General features: G+C 39.5%; 1 protein-coding gene across 1 annotated transcript in view; it reads right to left on the minus strand.

The window, feature by feature from the left end:
• The window catches only part of cfi (complement factor I), a 15,967-nt gene extending 6,071 nt beyond the window's left edge, over nt 1–9,896 (minus strand). The window contains exons 1-7 of the mRNA XM_085260134.1: nt 9,632–9,896; nt 5,149–5,345; nt 4,021–4,174; nt 1,544–1,607; nt 1,294–1,450; nt 952–1,148; nt 12–113 (exon numbers count right to left, since the gene is read on the minus strand). Of these exons, the coding sequence (XP_085116260.1) occupies nt 12–113; nt 952–1,148; nt 1,294–1,450; nt 1,544–1,607; nt 4,021–4,174; nt 5,149–5,345; nt 9,632–9,691 (931 nt within the window). The 5' untranslated portion in view covers nt 9,692–9,896. The remainder of the gene's footprint in view (nt 1–11; nt 114–951; nt 1,149–1,293; nt 1,451–1,543; nt 1,608–4,020; nt 4,175–5,148; nt 5,346–9,631) is intronic.
• Between the last annotated feature and the right edge of the window lie 3,878 nt (nt 9,897–13,774).

Here is a 13,774-nt window from a genome sequence, read left to right on the forward strand (position 1 = left end):
TGTAGTTTTACTTTTGCAGCACATCTCATCACTTTGGTCACCACAATCATCAATTCCGTTACACGTCTGGTATTGAGCCACACGCTTTCCATTCACACAGGTGAAGGGATGGTCTAAAACAGACAGAAGAGACAAACTTCTTTTAGACTAGATGAGAAAATATTAGATTCTGTTGAAGAAAATTTTTTTTTAATGAAGACTGAGCATCACTGTCTCCAAATTTTCAAATTCAGGGAGTCATATAAGCCTGATGATGATAAAAATGTTCATGTTGGGTTTCAGAAGCTGAAAGATGGGTTGACAGTTTAGATTGTGAATACAGAAATGTTTATTTAGCAACTTAATTTTTTTGAGAAAGCTCAAATAAATGTCTAAGATCCAAATTTATACCCAACAAGAAGTCCCTGCTGAGGACTAACGACGTTTAAGGTGAGTTTTTTTTTTTATTTCAGTTAATTAGTTTATTCTAGAAGTTCCACTGAATTTTCCAACAATCCATTCATCGTCTGCTACTTGTCTAGGTCCAGGTTGCAAGGGCATAGTCTATACATAGACACCCAAACGTCCCTCTTCCCAGGCACCTTTTCGAGCTATTCTGGTGGGGGACACTGAAAGGTTTCCAAGAGAGGTGTTATATCTGCAAAATGTGTTAGGTCAGCTCTGTGGTCTCCTTATATTTGAACCAGTTCGAAGCACCTAACACCGAAGGCAGGCAGAAGGCATAACGGTCTGATAAACTTTTACTTTTAGACATTAATTCATACACATTCTCTTAATAGTGTTGATTCGGAACAATTTTAAGTTATTTCTAAATGCATTTATGATAAGTACAAGTAGCTTAAGAGCACCCTGAAAACCTTCTTACAGTTTAAATTTACCAATTACAAATTTGTAGGAGTACATTGTTTTCTAACCACAGACAAGAATACAGTAGAATTACCACATACTGACCTGTTGGTGCTGTTGATTCCTGGTAACAGGTTGCAGTAGCAACTAACGATCCTTTTGTAACCTCCACTTTGTCGTAGATAACACACTCAGCTAAGGACGTTTCATAACCTTGGCAGTAGACACTAACACATCTGTGTGGAAGCTGTGTGGAAGCTGTCAAGGTGTTGTAATCCACTGTGTTTTTGGATGCTGCACCCCTGTACACACAATGTTAGAAGTGTCTGACTCTAATACTGTGGTTATTTGCTGAATTAAATTTTGATTGACTAGCAGATGATAAACATGTATATTTATCCTATATGTTCATGCTTTAATATTCTTAGTTTGTATAATTTCTCTCACAGTGGTTTCTTCTGTTCCTTGCAAGCCACATTAGCAGCAGCCATGTTCCACATCTTCTTACACACCAGTAATTCCTCCCCACCATTGCTGTCAGGAACAAACAACTTGACTAATCCGGTTTCCTCATCTATTGAAGTTCTGAACTTTGGACCATTTACTGTTGTGAGAAAAAGAGGTTAAAGTAACATAAAAAATTTGTAGGAATCTCAGAAAGAATCACAAAGCTTTGAATGCATCAGAAAGAGCGAACCATCACAGTCATCCCCAAAGTGGGACATGTGGGATTTCCTGGTCCGGCATGAGAGCGCCATCACCTGGAAAAGAGATTAAATAGAAATTTTAAAATAGTGGCACCTAAATGTGCAATATAATCTAATGTTCTGTAAACTTGTAACATACAGAAGATCAACTGTGTCTTGGTTAGGTCAGGATTAATTTTGATTTTTAGCTAGGAAATCTTAGGAAATCTTAAAAACAAAATGCATGTCTGTGAAGGTTCTCAGTCATCCAGGTCATTGTAGTCTAAAGAGCTTGGAAGGAAAAGCGTCTGGACTTCTTAGAGTTTCTTGAAGACGTTTCACTGCTCATACGAGAAGCTTCTTCAGTTCTAAGAGCAATTGGTGAAGAGCATAGCTGGACTGGCCATCGGGCATACCAGGCATTTGCCCGGTATGCCCGATGGTGGTTTTTCGTTTTTTTTCCGTAACGGTATAAACACTGAAAAGTGGTGGATTGGCCAGATGAAGGGAGATGTGTAAAATAACTCAGTTGTTTGGTGGTGGCTATTGCGGATCTTCCACAGATTCAGTAACATTAGCAAGTGGTGGAGGCCAGCAGATGCAACACGCTGGCAGGTGGATGACGGAAAGGCAGGAGGAGCAGAGACCCGAGGTGGTGAACTGAACTTCAGGTAAGAAGTTATGACCTGCAGTCTATCTGGGTCAGATATAAACCAAGTTTAGGTGGAGTTTATTTTCGTTATGCTGACTTTTTACAGTCAGTTACAATAACTCGTACTGCGTGCTAGCTAGCATGACGGAGTTTATATACTGCCGGGCGGGTGCTATGATGTTAACTTGTTTTATCTTATTTTATTTGTAAGGTTAGTTATTAGAGTTTCCAACTGTCCCGTAAAAAACGGAGTCGTCTCGTATTGAGGTGAAAAGGAACATTTTGTCCTTTCTCCTTTCACTTTTTAAAGGTTGCCATGTTAGAAAAAATATTTTGCCCTGCCATGCTGTTTATTGATGTGGCAAATGAATGCTTTATGAAAATATATCTAAATCTGTCATCAGTAATCAGTAATGATCATGTCTCACCTCTAGTCTTCTCTGTCTTAATTTCAGGTTTTCACCATGTGTTCTAGATAGTTTAGGAGGTAAACTCAACCAAGCAGTCTACTTTCAGGTACTGTTTAAAATACCAGAATAGGGAGGATGGTGTAGGTCTAAGTTTATTAGATTGATACATATACACCAACAAGACAGTGTACATCACTGTGACAACAGCGTTTGTTTTCATTCAAAGGCTTTATGGTTTTTCCTGTAATACCTGGTGGGCCGGTCACCAGTCAAAATGCCCGGGCCGATTTTTTGTCCCAGTCCAGCCCTGGTGAAGAGCCACAGATTTTAAGCCCTATGGGTGTGTCCCCACGACGGTCATGGATCCCTATTGATCGTCTGTCTAATCACATGAGCCAAGGTGTGAAAATGGGTGTGGGTCACAATCAGCCAGGGTTTTGGGTGAGCTCATTGTGAAACCTGGCCCCACCTTATCATGTGATTTCGTGAGGTCAGATGGCCCAGGATGTGAGTGGGCGTTAAGGCGTCTGGGAAAGGATCTCAAAACTGGATTATAGATGGCAGACAGTTGGTGTCGTAAACCCCCGCCTCTGTTCAAAGATGGTCGCTCACAGTGGACATAGATGGCTTCTTTCACTCCTCTTTCAAACCATCTGTCCTCTCTGTCCAAAATGTGAACATTAGCATCTCCGAAAGAGTGTCCTTTGTCCTTTATATGCAGATGGACTGCTGAGTCTTGCCCCGTGGAGGTGGCTCTTCTATGTTGTGCCATGTATTTAAGAAGTGGCTGTTTGGTCTCTCCGATGTAGAGGTCTGGGCATTCCTCGCTGTATGCCATACAGTACATTGTTAAGTTTGTGTTTAGGAGTTTTGTCTTTGGGATGAACCAGTTTTTGTCTCACTGCATGTACACTGTATTGCCAAGTATCCACTCACCCATCCAAATCATGGAATTCAGGTGGCCACCAGTGTATAAAATTAAGCACCTAGGCATGCAGACTGCTTCTACAAAACATTTGTGAAAGATTGGTCACCTGATGATCCACAGTCACCTGTTAGTGGTATTATAACAAAGTGGAAGAGAGCAACTCAAAATGCTGGGTCCTGTAAAATCACAAAGCTGGGTCAGTGGATGCATAGTGTGCAAATTCTCTGCTGATTCATTAGCTACAGACCTCCAACCATCATTTGGCCTTCAGACCAGCTCAGGAACATGGAGAGCTTCATCAAATGGGTTTCCATTACCGGTATGGTTTACTGGTATGCACAGATTCCTGACCTCAACCTGATAGAAGACCTTAGGGATGATTTAGAGCGGGGACTAACAACCAGGCCTTCTTGTCTAATATCAGTGTCTGCTAGTTTAGTTCCTGACTGGTTCCTGACTGAAGATATAGCAGTCATACCTTGGACTATAATGAGTTACCTGGCAGTAGGATCGGTAGTTCCTGTTGTCATGGCCACAAACTGGGTTCACATTCTCAACGGGGCACAGATAAGGAGGTTTACATGTGCACTTTCCTTCAACGCAACGCTCCCATGGAAGGCAAAAAGCCACATCACATGATGCACGAGTCTTCCTAATAAATGTAGACCAACAGATCAGGCAGACTGCAAATCACACAATAATCATGCAAAAATGTGATAATTGTGTGATTTGCAGTCACACAATAATCACATTTTGAATGGAATAACAGAATAACCTTTTGTGTTTCCTTCATGTCACTTTTATTTTGCTTATCTTTCTATCAAGAGCATTCAAACGTCACACACACACACACACACACACACACACACACACACACACACACACACACACACACACACACACACACACACACACAGAATATCAGGAAGAAATAAATAATCTCACAATCTCCAGGGCTGAAAAATTAACATTAACATTTAAAATAAAAATGGCTTGTCCTAGGAATAAGTAGCTACAGTAAAACCAAGTGCCCCATCTGCAATCACTGGAAAAAATTTAATTCCACTTTAACCTCCTAAGACCCGAACTCTTCCACAGCATTTTTAATTCCTCTTTGATATTTGGGCAGATTGGGGCCTGATGAATGTAAAAACAAAGAATTACCAGATTTTTTTTTTTTACCTTACTTTTGTTTTTAAGAAAAATATGAGGATATTCATTTAAAATTGTGATAGAACAGTAGCAGTATAATGTCCTCGTAAGTGGATATCAGGCCCTTGTAGAGCAAAATTGAGTATTTTAGTCTAAATAACCCAAAATGTGATGTCCACATATGTGGACGCAGGTCCTAGGAGGTTAATTCCACTTTAAGTCCACTTTAAGCTCCAAAAGGGAGTCAGCCCATGTTAAAATGTTCAACTTTTACAGGAGGAATAAATATGTTTTCAGTCTACAGAACAAATCTTCTACAGCACAGCTGTTTAAATTGGATTATTCCTTTGTCTTCATTTGTTTATGGTCACATTTGCCTTAAAAAATCAAGAGAGGAAAGCACTGCAGGTGAGCCGCAAAAGATAACTCCAACCAAGGTGAAATTAAATCACTTAAGCACACAAGTCCACATACCAACATTGAAATGATTCCAGATACTCATTGCTCTCAGGTGTCTCTGGGGCTTTGGTAGTAGCCAGTAGGGTGGGAAATGGGGTTGGTAAGTTTGGTATCTGGATTTTCTGATCCGTCTGCTCAGTCTGCTCGATCTGCTCAGTCACATGGGGCTGATCATCTACGTGTGCTCGGTCACTTTTGTCTGATGGTTTTACCTGGTAAAGCAAAAAACCCATAGTATAGTTATACTGTGGTAGTATCTACCCAAAGCAACACTGGGTGATAAAAAACTTCAATTGTCACGGTTCTGGGTCGTTTCGACCCAGCTTTTTGAATTTCTTATGTTTTGGTTTATTTTTGCATTATGGATTATTTTCTTATTCTCTGGTGCTTTGATCATGATTATAAATAAGTCATGTTTTTGGTGAGGGATTAGTTTTTCGGTGGTGTCTCATGTTTAGTATAGTTTGAGTTCCATGTGTTATATTCTTTCGGTCTGCCTCTTAGTGTAAGGTCTGTGTATTTGTGATTTGTTTCCCGTTTTATTTTGATAGTCCCAGTCTGTTGTCAGTGTGTTCAGTTTTACTTCTTCCCTGTAGACTTTGTGACCCAACATATCCCAGAATGCATAGCGCGGCGATTGTTAGGTTTGTATTGTTGATTGTCATTTATGCTTAGAAATATTTACTTATATATGCTTAGAGTTTTGTAATTAGTTGTAGATTGGTAGAGGTTTTGATCCTTGATAGTCTGCAAACTTTGTGTGTATTAGACAGCACTTTGGGAGCATGAGAGGTCATACCGTGTCTTATTGTTTTATGGTAGGATTAACGTAGTTGCGTCTGTTCTAGTCTAAGTGCTCTTTGTTTAGATGAACTGCAGGACTTCCTCACCGTGTTATCTAGGATGAACCATCTAGGGTGAGGGGGAGGCTACCCTCTTCCTGACCAAGGATGTTTGACCCTTTGATCAGCAGTACACACACACACACACACACACACACACACACACAGGCAAGGTACTCTTTGTGTGTATGTAGACGTCATATGTTAATGAACTTATGCATATTCATGTAACCTCAATAAAAGAGCAGTGGTACGGGAGAACGGACGAGAGCAACTGGGGTCAAGCGAAGGAATGGTGCCTGTCCGGTTCTCTCCCGTGCACGAGAAACATGAAGAAGCTTGCCTACTTGTGTCTTGCTTTGCAGTGTAATTATATTGTCTTCAACGTTCCAGCGGATGGGTTCAAGCTACAAACCTATCAGCGATGGGTGTGGATAATTTTGCCGAAAAAAATGGTGGACGAGGGTCGCCCGAAGAGTAAACTTTAAGTAAGTACTGAATATGATGTCACTTATTTATGTGCAAATGTTTAATAACGAAGAACATTAAACATTACTGTTGGCAACATGTCGGCAAAGTCATGTGACATTAGTGACGTTAGTGACGTTTGTACTAACTTGGTTTTAAAGCCTTTACTTTAAAATATACGCCGTTCAATAGCTGAGCTTAATCTTACAGAGAATGATCAAAGCTCATGTAGAAACAAACAAACAAATGAACAAAAGATTTTCTCCTTCATGTCTGTCAAACAAAGCTGTATGACACGTTTCCAGCTGTTAGTATCATGGTTGCTAGGCAACCTGGGCAGCGCAACAGAGGCTAGACCGTCCCATTTCACAAGCCTCGCACTTGCGGCCTTAGCGGTCTTTAAGTACGCGGCCTTGAGGATTGTTGAGGCTGCGTACTTTAAGGCTGCAGACCCTGAATTGGGATACAGCCATAGTCAGGTTGTCAGCTATGTTCACGTCATGGTTTTTTTTTTCCATGTCTCCATGCCAGGTCCCATGTTCAAGGTTTTTTCATGCTTTAATCTTAGTTCACCCAGTTTAGGTTATTGTTTAGTTTCGCCTTTTCCTTTTGTTTTGTACTTCTTTGCCAGCCTTAATAAACAGCTTGTTTTTTGTTAATCCATGTCACATTTCACATTCTGTTTTGTTCTGCATTTCAGTCCCTTTTTAGAATCAGTCTGCCTCAGCCAGACTGTGACAACTACATGAAACTCACAAAACGTCTTTTTCTAAAAGTACGTTTTTCAATGAGTGGTGAACGGCTGTGAAGTTAAAACTCTTTGGAATCAGGTGATTCTTTTTATAGACCCTGTATTTTACCTTTATGACCTTTATAATGCTCCAAATTTTCCAAGGTTGGAAATATCACTGAAAAGCTGGGTCTCCTCTCAGTATATTCCAGTCAAACTACCCTACCCTCAAAAGTGTAGATTGGTGCCCCCCAACTGGTTTGCTGGTCTTAAACTTGTGATGGTTCTATTGGTATTTAATACTGGTTAGTCATCAACATTGTCCCTAAAGTTTTCTTGGCTACATCACTAAATAATGAAGAGTCAGTTTTTCAAAGATGGATTAAACTTTGTCTTTGGTCATAACCTTATTTCAGTGAGGGTCTTCATTTGTTGTACTTTGAGTGTAAATGTTATGAATGTATGGAAAACCTACTACAAATCCATTAATTCATCTATTATCTTGCACTTGTTCAAGATAATCACACAGATTTGCAATCTGATGAACACTTTGGAAGGCAGTTTGGGGGTTCAGTATCTTGCAAAAGGAGACTGGAGCAGGCAGGGATCGAACAACCAGCCTTGATTAGTAGATGACCTGCTCTAACTCCAGAGAGACAGCCACCCAGTGAGGACTCCCTCCAGTTTTGTGCGCCTGGAAAACCTGCCAAGGGAGGGAGGCATCCCGATCAGATGCCTGACCGCCTCAACGTCATGATGTAGAGATGCAGGTTGTACTCCTCATTCTCCTTGTTTGGGGTGGCTGTAGCTCAGGGAAAGAGCAGGTCATTCACTAATTGGAAGGTTAGTGGTTCCCTGACTGCTCCAGCCTCATGTCTGCATGTTTAAGTGTTTTGTTTTGTTTTTTTTTAAAAACCCCCACAGTGAAACAAAATTTGTAGCTAGATAACCCTGTTCACAAGCAGGCAACTGAAACCCTTCCCTGGGGCTCAGGCAGGACTGGGCAAAACCCCAAAAATAAAAATGGATCTCCAGAGGGGTTGGCAACTTGCAAAGATAGTCACTGGGGTTGAGTGACCTGTGGGGTGGGGCCAGCAGGTCTGTCCTGGACAATAATTCTGGGGATAAGACTTTTTATCCTAATCTCAATGTTTTCTCCCGCACTACAACCCACAGTAACTAATCCATGCCCTTCTTTTGTGGACTATAACCCCCTTTATGTTGTTTGTTTATGCTGCTACTGGATGACTGCCAATAAAGGTTCATTTGGTTTGGCCCCTTAAACACACACAACCTTTCCAAACCTGAAGTCTTATCCATATTTCTGAGGTCGTTTCACTGATAACAGTCAGCTTTTACTGGACCTGAGAGTAGAAATCAGTAAAGATGGCAAACGTTTCGCTCTCCTGTTAATCACCAGTAGCTCCCTATGGCCTATCTACCACTTAACCTTTTAATTTGATGAAAGCTTTGTGTAGACTTCACCAAGAACAGGATGGAAACTGGATCAATTTAACAGTATGCAAACAGATTTTTTTGCTTAATGCTTAGTCTGGAACTGGATTTTAGTCCAAATTCATAGAAAAATGGTTTATTCATTTTTTTTATTCTTTGTTATTTTATTTGTTTGTTTTATTTTATTTTATGTTATTTACAGTTTTTAAAGCTAAAGTAGCCTACTTATAATAGGAATTTCATTAATCCCACGTAAGACTCCATATGTTAGGTGTAAAGTTCATTAAACTGTCTGTTTGGCATTAATAAAAATAATTGCTAAATTACAGAAGATATGCAATTTAGTTATGTAATTTTTGTCACATTTGACATTAAATCACTTTATTTATTTACATCTATTGGAAATACTAGCCTGTGACCTCTGTTATAAGGCTTAAACATATTTTGCAGCTTTTTAAAGCAACACACGCAGCTGCATTGGTGGAAGTATGTTGCTTCAGGTGGGCAGAAGGTCAAAACAACAACTCGCTAACCAGGCTACCTGATCACTCCATGGTTTCAACCAAATTTGAGCACTTTTTGGGTCTAGAACATCTGGATACTGTTGGTGATTAAGGTAAATTAATCATATATGGGCATATGATTAATAGTACTCGGGATGCTTGAGGTGCCTGTTTGATTCAGTCCAGGTTTTTCAAACTCAGTCACGCTGACTGATTACATTTGCCACAGTGAAGCCTCCAATTCCCCCAAAGCCCAACCTCAAATGTTATTTTTTATAAATTTGCATTCAGATCTAAGTGATTTTACAAAACTGTTCAACAGTTTTTATAATAGCCCATTTAAAACAGAAGTAAAAGTATAGCAACTGTAAATTCTGTAAATTTGCTAAATCTCAGTTACAGTTATTAGACAACACAGTACTGAATACTGGCCTCATTAGCCATGCAGTGTAACTCTGATCAACAGATCAACAAAACTGATAAAAGAGAGGCTAACTCACCATTTCAAAGTTAATGAAGACAAGAAGTAGCAAGGAAACAGAAACTCTGGCAGATCTCATCCTGGCAAATGTAACGATAACAATGAAACTGTAAAATTGCTCTCGTCTTTACAGTTTTGGTCCCTCAGAAATGTTTAAAAGGGCAATTTGTAAGGCATAAATCTCTCGAAATAAGTTGCAGCTACAGAGAGTTATTCTCTCTGTTAGGGAGCAACGGGTCTCTTCTGCCCACTGATGTCGTCCCCAATCAATCATCAGCTTGTCTGTGTGGACACATAAGTACACAAAATGATTGATCCAGCTGATGATGAAGAGCAAGGGGGAGGGGTTGTTGAAGGGCATCTGCAGAGAACCCAGATTTTAGCAATCAAAACAAATATGTGTTTGGAGGGTGTTATAACTAAGTTACCAACTTACATGATGAGAAGTAAGAATTTCAGGAAGATGTTGCTTTTTAATCTGGACAGATTAGGCTGTAACTTAACCTCGTGATGAACCAAACAACGATGTGCAGTAATGCCAATAAGGTTAACAAGGACAAATTGAAATAATAGCAGAGATTTATTCAGAGATTTGTGGTGTGTGTTGCTTGGCAGACCGTTTACCATGACTGTGCCAAATTATTACAACAGTAGAATTAAACGCATGTTTTTCTTGGCTTACTGTATCATAGTTTAAGATAGATTAACAACACTCTGAATTTGGGTTGCTGTGAGAGGAGCTGTTAATGAAGCTGGTTTTTAAAGGATGTGTAGCAGAAATATAATGAAGCAAAATGTTTAAATTTTGAGATTTTTAAAAAATCTGAAAAAAGTGTGCTTCTATATGTATGTGAATTTTTTCATGCCCATGTTCTCTGTCCATGCATTTGAATGGCAGCTTTAAAAACAAGCACAGGAGGATTGCCTATAAAGTCCTGTAAGCAGCAAGACGTTCTAGGATCATTTAAATGAAGCAAAATTAAATTCTAAAAGCTATGCTAATAATTGTTTTTATCTTTTGTGCTAAGTTTAGATATAATGAAATATGCCATGTAACTAGTGCACTCGTCCCACACTGTTCAAATTTTGAAATGATTGGCTTGGCGGTGAGATACATGCTGCCATACACTTTGCATACATTTTAGTACTATTGAATGACTGATATCAATAAATAAATAAATACTTACATACATACATAAATACATGAATAAATATACGTTTTGATCTAGAGTGGAGAGCCTCACTTGTTGATCCACAACAACATTGTGGAGCAACTATTCCTCCACAGCTGGTGATCTGCCCACAGTTTTCATTCTATAGTCATCAGTTAACCTTAACATTGTAGGAAATTTTTTTCTTTAAAGTCAACAGTTTTACACTTTTTGTGTCACGTGTCATTTTTCTGCTTTGCAAAGTCAAACTGTATTTGTTGAAAAGGTGAAAAAGGCTTGACCTGACGGGAAATCCTGCAGAAGAGGATGACAAACTAACAGATGAAAGTACAAACAAGTTAATATTCAATGATGAATCAATAAAAGAGCATTTCAGAAACACAGCGTGCTTTAACAGAAAGGCCGACTGAGGCTTCAGCTTGGCTCCCACTGACTACTTAACGGTAAACTCTGGATATGTTACTGGGGTTCAAAATCTATCTAAGTCACACATCCTCACTGACACTTGATAAAAACGCTGATGACCTGTTGTTTCAAGTTGTCTCCAAGGCTGATGTAAATTTCTTCCACATCTGTTACAGTGTGTGGCTTAAACCATAATGGTGTGTTCATTTAATGTTACACAATTTTGTTTTCCCAGTCACAAACGGCAGTCCCATGAACACGTATTATATAAAGTATAATAATAGATCTATTTTGTTGTTTTCTAACAAATTTCCTGTGTCAGAGTTTTGATCAACTTAAGTTCTTGTGAATATTACACGTTTTTAAAACCACTGTTTGTTAATTATGACCTTTATGCCTCATTACTGATTAATAACTCTAATAATACTCTAAAAAAGATCATTTCTGGATTATTTTGACTCTAAAAAATAATCAAATAAAAGGGTCAAATTTACCAAGAACATTTGTTTTGAAATCATTTATATTGTCTATACAGTCTTTCTGCAACACCGTCTGGAGGTTTCCCAGTATAAACCTGTTACAGGCATAACTGGCATCACATGTTGGCCATATCTTTATGCTATATTTAGATTACTTGCTTGGCATATATTGTTTGAAAGGGTAGTGTCCCTTAAAGCACACAGACATTTCTTCTTAATTTTTGACACATAAATGCAGTCAAAGGGCTTTGGGGTTTTTTGGTTGCCTTGTTTTTCAAGAGATGTTGCAGTTAAACCTTTAAACATTGCAGTTTCTAAAATGGAAGGAAATAAGCAGTTTATTTTGAAATACCAGCTTTTTCTCTTATGGATATTTATTATTCCTCATCAATTAGACAAAGGCAGTGTCACGAACCAGGCCATACGGTCATGACAAAAAACAAAACAAAACAAAAAACAAACAAACAAAAAAACAGACATGGTTAGGAATGTATTCCAAGCTGCTTTATTCTTTTAAACAAATAAAACAGAAAAACGCCTACTGTCAAAAACAAACAGTGGTGTGTGAAGGAATGGATGAGTGAAGATGATGCATGTAATAGTGTCAAAAGCAAAAACAAAACCGAACACAGCCAAAGTCCAACCTGGTGTCTCAGAGCCAACCAAAACTATGCCCTAAAGGCTTTTTATATAGAGTCCTGGCACACTGGCCCAGGTGTTGCCAGTGTCACTGATTGTAAACGGGAACTCCGCCTCTCCAATGCCTGCAAACAAGACACACATGAGCCAAGAGGAAGGCAGGGTGCAGTGGGTCGTCACAGGTAGATCTTGTCCAATTAGCCAATAATATTATTACTACATACTAATGCTGTGTCCTTAGTGGTCTGTACTGCATGTTGAAACTGAGTGATTTCATGATACAGTCCTTGACATGGTAATTTCTTTAGTTTAAAGATGCTTATTGTCAGATAGTTTAAACTTTCTAAAAAAAAGTTGTACAAGAACTTCAATATTAGATGTTTTTGTATGATTCCCAGAGATTAAAGATGCTTCTCAATTCTCAAGTACCCGAGTCTGTACTCTTGTTCTCACTAGTCCAGACTTTGTAAGTTCACAGGCTGCATCTTTCAGAGGACCCAGTCTTCGCGGTCTGCGTGGGCCGGGTCCTCTGACGACTGAGACGGTCGGAAGTGTGAGGCTTGTGAACTGGGCCAAAAGATTTGTGTCACCAGCTGTCTCGGTGTAGTTATAATAAACTCAGCCTTCTGCTCCTCGCTCGCTAAAATATATAACAGGACACTGGAGTAAAGTCTCGGTCATCTCACACTTCTGTTTAATCAGATTTCTGTTTGAAATATTTTCAGCTGTGTGAAAACTATAACTTTAATCTCAGCCAAACCAATTTACTCAGGAGCAAATAAAACACTGAAAAAGCCAAACAATAACCATTTTAAGTCATCTAAGTGACTTATATATCATGTTTAACCTGAGTAGTGAAAGACCGCACGAGGTCTGAAAACGATGTGCCGGGAGTTCGCTGTTCTCGCCGGCTCTACTGAGCCTTGATCTCCTGGTCAGCTATCGAGCTGCTGGGTAACAGACGTTTCTGAAAACTTTGGAGCACTTTTGCAAATATGTGATGTCTTGATAAATCAAGCAGATATTTGAAGTTCATACAACTCCATTCCCGTTTTGTAAGTTTATTTTGTCCCTGAATTGGGACATAGAAAAGGTGTCAAACACTCCTCCTACTGACATGCTCTGACCACTTCCTACTCCTAAGCAGCCCTGGTCACATATCGTGTTGGACTTCGTCACGGGCCTGCCGCCCTCTTCTGGTAACACCCACATCCTCACTTTAATTGACTGTTTCACTAAGGTGCAGTGTTGGTCAAGTTACTTGAAAAAAGTAATCAGATTACAGTAGCATTACTGCCCATCTCTGCTAAGGTGTTCCACTTTGTGGCTTCACCTAAGCTTCCTTCTGCACTAGAGACTGCCAAGTCACTTACTTCCTCTGGTTTTCACCCACAGACTAACGGCCTAGCAAAATGGGCCAATCAAGAGCTGGAAGCCGTTTTCTGCTATGTGTCATCCATATCAGAC

Source organism: Mchenga conophoros, linkage group LG3, assembly GCF_057382185.1.
Source record: "Mchenga conophoros isolate Kocher_MC1m ecotype Shallow Benthic linkage group LG3, M_conophoros_male_GT1.1, whole genome shotgun sequence".
NCBI lineage: Eukaryota > Metazoa > Chordata > Actinopteri > Cichliformes > Cichlidae > Mchenga > Mchenga conophoros.